Here is a 15,381-nt window from a genome sequence, read left to right as displayed (position 1 = left end):
CCGAAGAAACGACCACTATAACCTTAGACAGTTTTCGAGCCCTAAACAAGGCAACAAATAAATAGTACAATAAATTTGATGGCAAAATTTTTTTCATAAATTTTGAATTTAGATGTTGTAATTAATGTAAAATAAAAATTATATCAATGATAGATACATATGAAGTCACTAAAAAAAGGACTTAATTAACATGAAATCCAAGGATCTCTCTCATGTTTCTTAATGGTGAAGAAGTTGTTGGAGACAACAATAATATAGTTGGTCATGGATGATGACGATGATTCACTTTTGAATCCTTTTTTTTTTTTTTTTTTTTCTCACTTTTGGCTTTGCATCCTTTTCCTTTTTCATGCAAAAAGTGAATAAACCATCCACAGGGTCACAAAATTAAAGTACAAATCAACCTCTGCATGCTTCTCAAAAATATCATTATATGTTATTAATCAATTAAGCCCGAATGCAGTCTTCGTGCCATGATGAGGGCCTCGACCTCGACTCATCATATGTGCTTCATCACCACAGCAACTTCCAAATCGGCCCCAACAATCGGCATCATGAGTGTTTTACATTATAAATAAATTAGTCATTAATCATTAATAAGTGTGATGAATGGATTAATATTTTATATACTTTTATTTTATTTTTCTCAAAATAGTGGTTTTTTTTTTTCCTAATTGGAGATGGAATATTATTTAAAAACTGCACATGCTAATAATCTATATATTCTATATATATATATATATATAAACCGAACTTTTGAAACTCCCAAATTTTCACAAGTCAGACAATATTAAAAAAAAATAATAAAACAAAAAAAAAAAACCCAAAAAAAAAAAAAAAGTCATAAATTTTTAATTTTTAAATCTGATTTATTTCTTTTTTATTAAATATATATATCTCCTTTCACAAACCAAATACTCTCCCCATATAATTGAAACCAAAACCCCTAAAACCAAAAACGAAGGAAACCTCACTCTCGACAAAACTAAACCCACACCCCTCCTTTGACATTACTCACCAAAGCAGAACCAACATTCTCTCAAACCAGATCCAACTATTTCACAGAAAGCTTAAAGGGCACGACCATGGGAGCCAATTTTCAATCTCGACCCAGCCTCCATATCAGAGCATTCTCTCTGGTATCTCTCAATTAATCTATGAATAAACTCTTTCCTATTGTCTTTAATTAGGTTTTTTTTTTTTTTTTTTTTTTTTTTTTTTGTCAATTTAGGGATTTCAATTCCTAACATCTTTTTCTCTCTATTCTTTTTTGTTGAAGTCAAGGAAACACTCATAGAAATTCAAATTCTACAGGTTTTGTAAGAAAGTGGAGATGTATTGAAGAGCCTCCCAACCTTCAAAATATGACAACAATCCTACAGGTTTTGCTTTACCTTCAAGTTTTGCTTTATTTTGCTATCTAGGTTTTTTAGCACAACTGATTTAGCTTAGCTTAATCATTTGTTTGATTGAATAATTATTTGGGCACTTAAAACGTCAGCCTTCTTCAGTCCCCTGTTTTTTTTTTTTTTTTTCAAACCTTCTACCTCTTTTGTACAAGTTCATGTCTTTTTTAATCAAATTTGTCAAATTTGTTTAGAAATCTATAACTATAAACAAATTTAATTAGGACTCTATAACCATTATCTTATAAATAGTTTTTGCGATAATGTTTTTTTTTTTTTTAAATATTATATATATTTTCTGTGCACCAAACCAATTCACGGCTGTTCAGTTTATAATTCTTTGTACATTTGTGTTGTTCCTTCTCTCCAACAGATTTAAAACAGCAGATTTCAATGAATACCAAATAGCAACAAATTTAATTCTTTGTACATTCGTTTACTATTTTAAAGCAGGTTTCATTCTTAATTTTTGCTCTTCCATTCACTTTTATTTAGATTTAATATTCCTGATTAATTTCTTTTTTTTATTGCCTTTCTCTTCAGTCTTTTCCTCCATTCGAATCAAGGTTAAAGGTATGGTATTTGTTTGCCTCTGTACTAAATTTTTGAGTTTCCTTAGTATAGGGTTAACTATTTGTCTATGTACATCTAATTTCTAAATATTGTAGTGTTTTGTTCACATTTAAAGAACTCATGAAACTCAATTTGAATTGTAACTTATCATGTATAAATAATTTTTTTTTGAATTTTAAGTAATTAATAATTGCATTGGTATGCTATTGAGACACACAATCCAAATAAAATTGTAAAAGAGTCATGAATGTGGGTTGAATTTTACTCTGTTTTAATGATCATGTTGATTATATGTGTGCTTTACCTATAAACAATATCATTGTTGTATCTTTTGGAGTTTGATTTTTACAGGCTTAACTTGAATGTTTTAAAGCTAGAACTCACATGAGCAAATTATATATATATATATACATATTTAGAAATCTTGCTCCCACTATGATGATTGCTACAATATATATATATATATAGATTACATGTAATTTCTTTCTTCTAATTTGATATACAATTTAAAGAATCTATGTGCAAAAAGTGCCTAAGACCATCTATCAAGTTACATATTAGATGAAAAGGATGAATAGTTTCATTTTTGTTGTTTGCTTTATTATTATTATTATTATAAGTTCCTTTGAATGCAAAGTTAGCATTGGATTTTGTGGTTGGCAGAGTGGAAAAGAAGACTAGCTGATTGGAAGCATGGTAGACTGAAGGAGTATATTCCATCTAATTCTTTATTGTGATGTCTTTGTGATCTTCTTTCAAAGCAAGGTTGGTACTTTTCTATAGAGTTTTTGATCTATTAGATAGAGAGGTTTTTCTTTGCTTTTTTTGTTGGAATTCTGGATTTTAAGTTTCAATCTTGAAATTCAATCTCAAAGTAAGCAAAAATAGAAATACATGTTTAATCTGATTCTCTCTCTTATATACCTACGACTGTTTTTGTTGTCTCTTTGAGTTTTTGTTATAATATGTAACATTGGTTACACATTTTTGGATTGGATATTAGCTTTAGGATGTTGATTATAATGACAAAATTTTGTATAATCTTATACACATTCTTATGCAGTGACCACATGGCACTTCTTAAAGCTTTTGAGGGATAGAAGGATGCAAACTGTAATCAAAATAGTCCTTTCACCTTGCAAATGATAGAGGATATGAGAATGCAATTGGTAGATCTATTTAGCATTGGCTTTGTAAACAAATTGATGAGTGTTAATGTAAGTTCTTTAAGATTTTCAAATTTTAAGGCATTTGATTTGCTAAAATCTTATAGTTACTAAAAACTTTTACGTGCATTGCACGGGTTAGCGACTAGTTTTATATATAAAACCGAAACCTCTAGAGCTCTCACAGTTTTCCACATCACCACTTATTTCTTTTTATTTTTATTTTAGATTTTTTTAATTTTAGGTTTTATATCTTATATAGTTATTATTTCTCTTTAACGTGTAATTATCTTATCAAGTATTACAATAATTTAGTTTAAGTAAAACTCTATTAGATATATGTTTTAAAAGCTTGAAAATTCCACTTCAACTAAAATTTCTATGACAAAAATTTCAACAAATATATGCCCCTACTCTTTTTATTTAAGTATTTTTTTTTCACGTATTATATATATATATATATATTGAGAAACTTTCACGTATTATCTATATATATCTATATAATAACTAATAGTCGAAACGTTTGACTTTTTGTTGACCAGTCCTCATTACGCCACGTGGCTACATAAATTTATAACACATTCACATTTAAAAATACACCTTTTCAGTCAATAAAAACTACCATTTAAAAAAAAAAAAGCGAGAAGTTATGTCTTTTAATTAACCGAACCGTTTCACTACAATTTTTGTTACAGTTGGTGGCTTGAATCGGTTTATTTAAAAAACCAAACTGTCGTATATAAAAAAAGTCTTACAGGGGTAGTTATAAATTTTGCAAGTATCAAATTCCTTCCCAAAAAAAACAAACACTTTTTCTATCTCTCTATTATACGCTCTTCTTCCTCTCTCTCACCCATTCTCTATACTTCCCTCCATATAAATTTTGTCCTATCTGCAAAAGTATTCAAAGCAAGACTTCACAATTTTTGACCAGCAAAGTTCCAAACCAAGTCCAAAGGTTCACCGTAAGTCCAAAACTTTTTATTTTTATTTTGCAATTTTCTTATGATTGTATTTGTTTGGTGAGAAATTGAGGGAAAAGAAAAGGGAAAAAAGGGTTTTGGATCCTGGGAAAGAATGAGAAATTTGAGGGCACTACCGTTAAGATATGGTAAAAACCTAAATAGACGAAGGCTACGCCCCAGCCAATTCAGAAAACTGTATCAATCATCCTCTAGAGAAGGAGTAGAAGAAGAAGAAGAAGGAGGAGGAGGAGGATGAGAGAACGGTCTCACCACCCTGTTACCTTGTGATTCAGAAAACCTGTTGAAGAGATTGAAACAGTGTCGCATCGCAGTAAACTCTTCATCTTCTCCTACAGGATTATGGGTTCCTTACAAATACAATTTCTTTGTTTTTAGTCAACTAAAATATTTGAATGGCTGAATTTTTTATACCGAGTAAGAGATTATGGGTCCGTTTGGATTGAACTTATTGTTGCTGAAACTGAAAATTGAAAACTGAAAACTGAAAATACTGTAGCAAAATAATTTTTAAATGTGTAAATAGTACCATGGGACCTATTTTTAATATTTTTTTAGTGCGTGAACAGTGCTAAACAGTGTTTTTTGTCTCCTGTACAGTAAAATCATGTGATTTTACTGTTCACTTGTCGGGAAAAAAAAAAAAAAAAGGAAAAACTCAAAACGCAATTTAAATAAATAAGTTTTAAGAGTTAGAGCATCAAGTTAAATATATATTGTAATTGTTTAAATAAAATAATTTGTAAATGGGTAGGGTAGCAATTTAAAATGTGAATGTTTGATGTTAGATTTTATTTTGATGTATATTTGTGTTGTTAGTTCTATTATGTGTTTAATTTTTGGTTTTTTGGTTATGTAATGGACTCTGTTTCAAGATTTGCTCTTGTTATTGTCAGCTCTTTTATGGTTTTGAACAAACCTTTAAATTTGTTGTCTTTGGTTCTTTAAATCAGATTAGAACACTTTGGCTTTGTGCCTCTTGATTTGAATGCATTGTTAGAGTTTTGATCTCATGATGGGTTAAAGTTACATGAAAAACTTAACCAGTGTTCTTAAAAAGTTCTAGGATTTGAAAAAAAAACACTTAAATTGAGATAAACAAAGTAAAGCTGCTTGTGCGTAGAACCCATGGTTTCCCTTTTGGCACATGATTAAATCCTCTTAGGCTGTTAAGATTTCTGACCAATTACAGTCAAATTTCAATCTGAATAATTGCAATTATTAACTTATTTTATGCAATTTTTATTTGTTCAAGATAATTACATCAAACTTAGGCATCTACATCCCATTGTGGATTTCCATAGCAGGTATGTAAGCGATTTTGTTGCTAACTTTGAGCTTTAATATTTTTGGACTTCAATGGGGACTGCTAGATGGAATCTAACATAAGTTTTCATTTTTAATGTTTTGAGGCATGAGGAGTACTTTTAGAATTGTGATCATGCACTTGAATTTATTGTCTATATGAAGAGGCAATTTACCCAATTCAATTTCTTAATGCTTTAGAATTTATGAAAAAGAAAATTTTAATGCTTTAATACTTTTGACTTTTGTTGGATTCACAAAATCCTATTGATCACAGGCCTTGAATTTTTTTGTATAAGGTTTTCGTTGTAATCGATTTCTTGGCTTAGTTGGTTTGCAGCAGTTTTGTTACTTTTGGGATTTATGCAAAACCAATCTTTTCTATCCTGGTTTTCACAGCTTCATTAAAATATGTATTGTCATTATATATCATTCTATTTATTTGTTTCTGCTAATCTAGGCAGTGGCAACAGAATGGCGGGAGGTGAATGTGGTGACAGATTACATTCTAAAGGTAATAACTGCAAATTGTTGAATTGATTATGAAATTGTTTAGAAATTATCATTATAGTTCACTTTTATTCATTTTCCACATTGTTTTCAGGTTTTGGGATTGGACGTCTGTGCAGATACCTTAGTTGGGAATCAAATGTTTAGGGGAATATATCTGGAGGGCAAAGGAAACGAGTTACAACTGGTAAAGTCAAATTTGTAGTTCATATATACAGAATCATATTCTCTCTACATCTGTATCAATAATATCTAATACTAAAATTATAGGTTAGATGTTGGTCGGACCATCTGTAGTGTCATTCATGGATGAAATATCTACTGGTTTGGATAGCTCAACAACTTTTCAGATTGTGAAATCAATCAAGCAATATGTTCACATTTTCAATGGAACTGCTGTCATTTCCCTCCTCCAGCCAGCACTAGAGACTTATAATCTTTTTTATGACATTATTCTCATCTCTGATGGCCAGATTGTATACCAGGGTTCCCGTGAACAAGTGCTTGAATTTTTTGAATCAATGGGCTTTAAATGTCCTGAGAGGAAAGGGGTGGCAGACTTCCTGCAAGAAGTGAGTTTGAATAAAGGTTTATTTTTTGGTCTCATATATAATAGTATTATTATCTTCTAAAGAGGTAAGCATTACAAGTAGAATCTCATATTTGGATTCATTTATAACCAATTTATAGGTGACTTTAAGGAAAGATCAGGAGCAGTACTGGGCACAAAAAGACAAGCCCTACAATTTTGTAACAGTAAACGAATTTGCTAAGGCATTCCAATTTTTCCATGTGGGACGGAAACTCGGAGATGAACTTGCAACTCAGTTTGACAAGGCTAAAAGCCATCCAGCTGCTTTGACAACAAGAAAGTATGGTGTCAAAAAGGCAGAGCTGGTGAAAGCTTGCTTGTCAAGAGAATTTTTGCTCATGAATAGGAATTTGTTTGTCTACATCTTCAAGTTCGTTCAAGTAAGATGAGCTTTATAGTATTTTTTAAAACTTTCTTTTTTATATCAAATTTCATTATACCCATATATGAGTAATATAAACTTTTTCTTTTGTTTTCTTCTTTTAGCTTACAATAATGGCAATGATTGTTATGACAACTTTCCTACAGACTGATACTGATATGCACCAAAATTCAGTAACTGATATCCATGACCGTTGCAAAGCTTCCTATTTTCTTCAAGCAAAGGAAGCTCCTATTCTATCCTCCATGGGCATATTCTCTTCCTGCATGGATCATCAAGATTCCAATCACGTTTGTAGAAGTTGTTGTATGGGTATTCATCACTTACTATGTCATTGGCTTTGATCCAAGTATTGGAAGGTAAAAGATAGAATGAATAAATAAAATCATGCTACTTTTTTGTCAACATACAAAGATATGTTTCACTTTTTCTTTTTCCTTTTTTTCTTTTTCTAATTCAAATTATATATTTTCTCATGTTCATATTGCAGGTTTTTTAGGCAGTACCTTCTGCTTTTACTTCTTAACCAGATGGCTTCTGCATTATTTCGCTTTATTGGGGCAATTGGTAGGGGGGACTTGATTCTTGCCAACACATTTGGATCATTTGCACTGGTCATGCTGTTTGCTTTGGGTGGCTTTGTCCTGTCAAGAGGTATAATTTAATAAGTGGTTTTTTTTTTATAATTGGGAAAAATCTTTTCTATTACTTCTTATTTGATTGTGTCCTCCCACAAAGAACATAAAGAAATGGTGGATATGGGGTTACTGGATGTAAACTACACATCTAGCCTACTGTATTTGCTGCAAAATGCGATTTTGGGTGTTGGTCCATTTCTTGAAGATAGTGCATGGGGTTGTCTTGATCTAACTCATTGTAAAGGTCAAAACCTTAAGTTCATGAATTGCACTTCATAAGTCGCAAAAAACAAAATATATTTTTATCATTGTCGTATAACTCACTCATTCATGGCTGATTATAATTTAAAATGCAGTTTCCTTCATACTGATGATCCATTATCAACACATGGCCACATATACATGGCTGTGGAACTTGACTAATTGATAATGATTGTGTCTTTCTAATTGTTTTTACGATAAACTTTTGATGCCATTTTTTGATATTTGGTTGTGTTATGATTGGACTAATTGTTCTAATAGTTGGTGCGTGTTAACAATTAATTGATTAGCTTTCTACAACATGTGAGAGTTGGTCATGGTATTATTAGAAGGGAAAAAGAAATTTAAAAAGTAGATCATATAAAGTGCGATTGACAGATTTGCTTGAAAACATTAATTCTTTGTAGTTGTAGTTCTTTTATTGACAAACTATGGTTTCAAATTAAAATTTCAGTTTTGATTAAGGCAAAGAGGAAGATGTTGTTTTTAATAGTAGGCCATTTAGCATTTAGCATGAATTCTAGATAAGCATTGTTTAAAATATATACCTTTCTAAATTAGAAATACCTAGAATTTACAGTCAACAAAAAAGAAACTGCAACACTTCTCTACTTTTATTTTCATAAGGAGTGAATAAGGTGAATTACATTTGGTCACATGTATCTGGAAGTATACTAGAAATATTAAAATGATATAAATTCTTATATCATTCATTTATTCTTGCATTACATTTGTTTTTTTTTTTCCTTCTTTATTTATTGGTAAATTTAGGGGTCCAAAATTGAGGTAGATTTCATGTATAGGTTTTTAGTTTTGATATAAGGCTCACTGCCCAATTAAGATCTCAAAAGTGGGTTTGGATTTTGGGTTTTGGTAGTGTTAACTTCTTTGCTTAATATGTTTTTGCTTAATGGAATTCAATAGTTTGACAAGTGAAAGTTTCTTCATATGCCACATGTCCTAATTGTTCCAGTTCTTCAAAGAGTTGACTTCCTTAAAAGTGAGTTTGTATTTTTGGTTTTAGTTTTGTGGTTTTTGTCATTTTTTTTTAATACAACATTTCTTATTTAGTGTTTTTATTATTGCATGGGTTTGAACATGCGAAATGAGATTATTGTAATTGCATATAATTTAAATATGTATCATAATATATATATATATATATATTTTTTTTTTTTGTAAAACTAAAAAATTTCAACAAATATAAACCCCTACTCTTTTTATTTAAGTATTTTTTTTACGTATTATATATATATATATATATTTTTTTTTTTGAGAAACTTTCACGTATTATATATATGTATATAAAATTGAAATTTTTGAATCTTCCACAATTTTTAACGTCAGTAATTAATTTTTTTTAAAATATATTTTTATTTTATTTTATTAAGTTGTTTACTTATTAACCCGATAGACTACCCTCACCCGTTAAACTCTCTCTCCTTCTTTGCCTTTTTCGTTCTCTCTGCTCTCTCAATTCTCAAACCCCTAAACTATAGTCCACAGGCACCGGCCTCCTACTCCTTAATTGCAGAAAGTTTTTGATTTTGAGACGTTTCCATCAGACCGGATTCTCTCCACAAACATTACTGGTAAGTTTTTTATTTTGTTCTATAATTTTGGTTGTTAAATATGATTTAGGGTTTCGTTTGGGAGTGTTTCTTTTGAATGATTAGCTTAGATTGATGGGTTTGGAGCCACCTTTTTCCTTTCTCACTAAAACAAAATGTAAATTTTGTTGGCACATATATATTGAGATCAAATTGTCAATGGCTAAGTCAGACCATTATGTATAAAATTTTATCCTTCAAAATAGTCAACATGCATCATTAAGTTTACTTCCAATCAACAAAAATGTTCATACATACTTCTATTAATGTTGCTTGAATGTCAGCTGAAAATCGGATTCTTACTATTTTGCAGGTAGGGATTTGGCATTTTGTTATCTGAGTTATTTAGTAATACAACTACAAGACGAGCACAGTCAGGTATTTACCAATCTTTCCTTTACTCTGTACTTTTTTTGCATATTTATTGGTAATATGCTTCTTTACTGAAAATCCAAACTCTTTTATCATAATAGCTACATGTTTAACTGTCAAGACTTTTAAAGTCAAGTTCATTTCTCTTTTCTATTTCTCTTTATAAGTAATTATGGATAGTTTAACAATTTAGCCTTTAGACGAGTTTGTATGCGGTTCCCTTTAGAGTAATAAATAGATGATGGCTTTGGGAATTTACTTTTTCAACCAATTTTAACCATTAAAGACAAATATTAGATGGTTGAGATGGTGTGACAATCCATGAGTATACATATACTATGTCCTCCTCCTCTCAAGTTCTCACATAAGAATGAGCTGGATCCCTGTACATAGAGCCCACCCTTATGTGAAATGAGAGAGATGTACTACAATGGCAGTTGGATATGACCAGACCAGAACAGCTTCAATTGACCATTGATTGGATTGAATTATAACATGTGGAAAACCTTACAGGAAAAGCATGGCTGATTAGAGTTCATGCATATAAGACCTGATAGGATTGGCTTTTAACATCCATCAAGTAAAAACCTTGGTAAAAATCTTGGCAAATAAGAAGCAAGGTTGATGAGAGTTTTGAACTGCCACTTGCACACCATAGAATATTCAAAATAATATCTACTAAATGGTATCCAACATGCTGAAATTATTATTTTTGTAAATGAGATTAAGGAAAGCAATGGGGTTCAATTAAACCAGGAGTTAAAAAAGGAAAAGGGTGTTGAGCCATTCAATTACTTATTTGATACTGTTTCGACATTGGTCTACATATTTGAGTGACTAACTCGAACTTGAACTTGATGCCATGAGGTGTTCAATATCCCTCTCAAGTTCCAAATGTCTTCAACCTTTTCAGGCTGGACATTTGATGTTATATCCACCTGCCAATCACTGCAAATATGGCCCTTGAAATTGGATATGCAAATTCAAGTCACCTTTTGGTCCTAGAGGTGCTAGGTCCTGTTGGATTCATATGTTATTTGTACTGCTCATTTTGCATCTATATTATTGGTACTTTGAACTTTTCATAAATGATGTACATTTCAAACTTGTGAGAGATATATAGGAAAAGTAAGGTTGATTATGGTCATGTTAGATATGATTATAATGTAAGATTGTTGAAGTACTGTTAAGTGATTTTGAAGCAAACATCATATTCAAATGGAGTCAGTAAGTCACTATCCCATAGATAATTGTACTTTTTTTTAATGAATTCCATGCATTGCAGGAGAGTATAACTTATCGTCAACAAGTGGAACAAGAGTTTATATTGATTTGGAAATTCCTGAGACTGCTAATTTCAAAGATCAGTAAGTGCTTTATTTTGGATTCACATTTTTAATGTATTTATATTAAAATACACAAAAACTAATAAGATATTAACATTATATATGTCATTTCTCTTATCAGGTATAGAATTCAATTAAAGGTTGAAGATAGCTCAGAAATGACCATATTCATTTTAATTTAAACTTAAGTTTGATTTCCATTTTTCATTACATAATTTATTGTTTCATATCAAGGATAGGAAACTATGAGACTGGAATCCTAATGTACAATCAAAGAGGAAGAGAAAAAGAAAAGTTTACATTTTTATACACAATAACTCTCCCGTGCATCGCACGGGTCTCTGAAACTCCCACAATTTTCCACATCAGCACAATATTAAAAAAAAAAAAAAACATAAACCCAAAAGAAAAAATGAGTGAACATGGGTAGCTACACTACAAAGACTATAGTATATAGGCTTAAACACGTCTTCACCCTATTATTATTGTAATGGATATAATGAACATGTTGAGGGAAGAAGAAACATGGGCGCCGGTAAAGCAGGGACGGACGCAGGATTTCAAGCTAGGGGGGGCCGGAGATAAGCGAAAAAAAAAAAATTCAAACGCACATCCATATAGTCACTGGCGGAGCCAATAAATTTTCTTAGGAGGAGCAAGTTAGTTATGCCTACATTGTGTTAATAGATTAAGCCTACATTGGCTCAAAATGCAAAAAACTCAAGTTAATTTGGCCCAAATTATGGCCAAAATTAAATTACTTTATTTCACAAACTAACTTTAAGTAAACTTGTGCCTACATTTTTTTCACTGTACTAAATTATTTGTGCTTAGGTTAATAGGTTTGAACTTACCTTTTTACATTTTAGAGCTTTTCTAAGAAGTTACATCTAATGTTTCAGCATTTAGGATAAAAAATTGATTAATAGGTATGAAATTTTGAAGATTTATACAATAATTTTTGTTANGTTTCGTTTGGGAGTGTTTCTTTTGAATGATTAGCTTAGATTGATGGGTTTGGAGCCACCTTTTTCCTTTCTCACTAAAACAAAATGTAAATTTTGTTGGCACATATATATTGAGATCAAATTGTCAATGGCTAAGTCAGACCATTATGTATAAAATTTTATCCTTCAAAATAGTCAACATGCATCATTAAGTTTACTTCCAATCAACAAAAATGTTCATACATACTTCTATTAATGTTGCTTGAATGTCAGCTGAAAATCGGATTCTTACTATTTTGCAGGTAGGGATTTGGCATTTTGTTATCTGAGTTATTTAGTAATACAACTACAAGACGAGCACAGTCAGGTATTTACCAATCTTTCCTTTACTCTGTACTTTTTTTGCATATTTATTGGTAATATGCTTCTTTACTGAAAATCCAAACTCTTTTATCATAATAGCTACATGTTTAACTGTCAAGACTTTTAAAGTCAAGTTCATTTCTCTTTTCTATTTCTCTTTATAAGTAATTATGGATAGTTTAACAATTTAGCCTTTAGACGAGTTTGTATGCGGTTCCCTTTAGAGTAATAAATAGATGATGGCTTTGGGAATTTACTTTTTCAACCAATTTTAACCATTAAAGACAAATATTAGATGGTTGAGATGGTGTGACAATCCATGAGTATACATATACTATGTCCTCCTCCTCTCAAGTTCTCACATAAGAATGAGCTGGATCCCTGTACATAGAGCCCACCCTTATGTGAAATGAGAGAGATGTACTACAATGGCAGTTGGATATGACCAGACCAGAACAGCTTCAATTGACCATTGATTGGATTGAATTATAACATGTGGAAAACCTTACAGGAAAAGCATGGCTGATTAGAGTTCATGCATATAAGACCTGATAGGATTGGCTTTTAACATCCATCAAGTAAAAACCTTGGTAAAAATCTTGGCAAATAAGAAGCAAGGTTGATGAGAGTTTTGAACTGCCACTTGCACACCATAGAATATTCAAAATAATATCTACTAAATGGTATCCAACATGCTGAAATTATTATTTTTGTAAATGAGATTAAGGAAAGCAATGGGGTTCAATTAAACCAGGAGTTAAAAAAGGAAAAGGGTGTTGAGCCATTCAATTACTTATTTGATACTGTTTCGACATTGGTCTACATATTTGAGTGACTAACTCGAACTTGAACTTGATGCCATGAGGTGTTCAATATCCCTCTCAAGTTCCAAATGTCTTCAACCTTTTCAGGCTGGACATTTGATGTTATATCCACCTGCCAATCACTGTAAATATGGCCCTTGAAATTGGATATGCAAATTCAAGTCACCTTTTGGTCCTAGAGGTGCTAGGTCCTGTTGGATTCATATGTTATTTGTACTGCTCATTTTGCATCTATATTATTGGTACTTTGAACTTTTCATAAATGATGTACATTTCAAACTTGTGAGAGATATATAGGAAAAGTAAGGTTGATTATGGTCATGTTAGATATGATTATAATGTAAGATTGTTGAAGTACTGTTAAGTGATTTTGAAGCAAACATCATATTCAAATGGAGTCAGTAAGTCACTATCCCATAGATAATTGTACTTTTTTTTAATGAATTCCATGCATTGCAGGAGAGTATAACTTATCGTCAACAAGTGGAACAAGAGTTTATATTGATTTGGAAATTCCTGAGACTGCTAATTTCAAAGATCAGTAAGTGCTTTATTTTGGATTCACATTTTTAATGTATTTATATTAAAATACACAAAAACTAATAAGATATTAACATTATATATGTCATTTCTCTTATCAGGTATAGAATTCAATTAAAGGTTGAAGATAGCTCAAAAATGACCATATTCATTTTAATTTAAACTTAAGTTTGATTTCCATTTTTCATTACATAATTTATTGTTTCATATCAAGGATAGGAAACTATGAGACTGGAATCCTAATGTACAATCAAAGAGGAAGAGAAAAAGAAAAGTTTACATTTTTATACACAATAACTCTCCCGTGCATCGCACGGGTCTCTGAAACTCCCACAATTTTCCACATCAGCACAATATTAAAAAAAAAAAAAACAAAAACCAAAAAGAAAAAAAAAAAAAAAATTTTCTAAAACTATTATATATATATATATATATAAAGAAGCGTTGGTTAAAGATCCATATCATAAAAGTTCTATGATTAAAACTCTACTTCCTACAAGTCTACAATACCAAATCAAAGCCAACTCTATGCTATTTTAATTTAATGTTTAATTAAAATTTTAAGGAAGTTTAAGGAAATAGGTTTATGAAGTATTTCATTTTAACACATTGTGGACACTTGATAATAAAAGTACAAAGAGTTTGTTTAATGTACGGAACAACAAAGACAAGGATCATGGTTGGACGTTAATACTATATGTAAAGGTTTGTTTAAGATAAAAGAATCTGAGAATCAAAATCACCTTTTCTTGTAGCAATTTCCTCACCTCAGATGCGGAATCTTCATCGTCATCGTCTAGCTTTCAAAATAAATGGAAGAAGGAATGATCCTACCAAATATTATAATTAATTAACGAAAAAAAACCCCTAACGTAAGTTAGACTTTTAGCCAAATACAATAACAATCTCCCACCATCTTTACTCTCTTCTATTTAAGAACTACTCTCCCTCTTTTCTTAGTCTCTTCAAAACTGTAAACCAAAAACTATTTGTGTAGAATACCTAAAACCCAAAACACAAACGTGTTAACCAATAACTATTTTTGGAGAAGATGATGTTTGATCATAAGTAGATGCTCTTAGTCTCTTCAAAACTATAAACCAAAAGCAACAATTGATGATCCAATTCATGGTTCATGATCCCAACATGATAAACTCCTTTAGAGCTAACTTCATGTAAGATCAGGAACAAATTAAGAAAGAACAATTCTTTTTAGTTCATAGGTTTTAATAAGACCACATGCAGTTACAATTTTTATTGCTTTAGGTTTAGGATTTGCTTAATTACAAATTTAAGATTTTGATCATGTGCTATCTAATATTAGTTGTGGGTGTTTTTGGATCTATCACATGACGAATCTTTGTAGTTCATAGGTGTTTATGGCTAATAAGACTATATGCAATTCCAATTTTTATTTCTTTGGTTTTAAGATTGTTTATAAATTTAAGTTTTTTAATCATGTGCTATCCAATGTTAGTTGTGGGTGCTTTTACATCTATCAAACTTCAATTTTTGGTTGGATTTATAACAATATAGTCACATATTATTTTGTTTTGTTTCTAT

At 30.7% G+C, this 15,381-nt stretch overlaps 1 protein-coding gene and 1 long non-coding RNA gene across 2 annotated transcripts; both read left to right on the top strand.

Moving 5' to 3' along the window:
- Positions 1–2,705: 2,705 nt before the first annotated feature.
- Positions 2,706–11,491, top strand: LOC112035494 (pleiotropic drug resistance protein 1-like). The gene is made up of 11 exons (XM_065780002.1): positions 2,706–2,744; positions 5,894–5,947; positions 6,038–6,130; positions 6,417–6,515; positions 6,634–6,915; positions 7,022–7,276; positions 7,408–7,571; positions 9,316–9,408; positions 9,740–9,804; positions 11,084–11,165; positions 11,266–11,491. The coding sequence occupies exons 3-6, from the start codon at positions 6,083–6,085 to the stop codon at positions 7,259–7,261; spliced, it is 669 nt and encodes a 222-aa protein (XP_065636074.1). The 5' UTR covers positions 2,706–2,744; positions 5,894–5,947; positions 6,038–6,082; the 3' UTR covers positions 7,262–7,276; positions 7,408–7,571; positions 9,316–9,408; positions 9,740–9,804; positions 11,084–11,165; positions 11,266–11,491.
- A 662-nt stretch (positions 11,492–12,153) lies between these two features.
- Positions 12,154–14,145, top strand: LOC136070272 (uncharacterized). The gene is made up of 3 exons (XR_010631550.1): positions 12,154–12,458; positions 13,738–13,819; positions 13,920–14,145. It is a non-coding gene; the product is annotated as an uncharacterized LOC136070272 (long non-coding RNA).
- The last annotated feature ends 1,236 nt before the right edge of the window (positions 14,146–15,381 follow it).

Source organism: Quercus suber, unplaced genomic scaffold (assembly GCF_002906115.3).
Source record: "Quercus suber isolate HL8 unplaced genomic scaffold, Cork oak 2.0 scaffold_222, whole genome shotgun sequence".
Taxonomy (NCBI): Eukaryota; Viridiplantae; Streptophyta; class Magnoliopsida; order Fagales; family Fagaceae; genus Quercus; species Quercus suber.
This window is presented reverse-complemented; position numbering and strand designations above follow the sequence as displayed.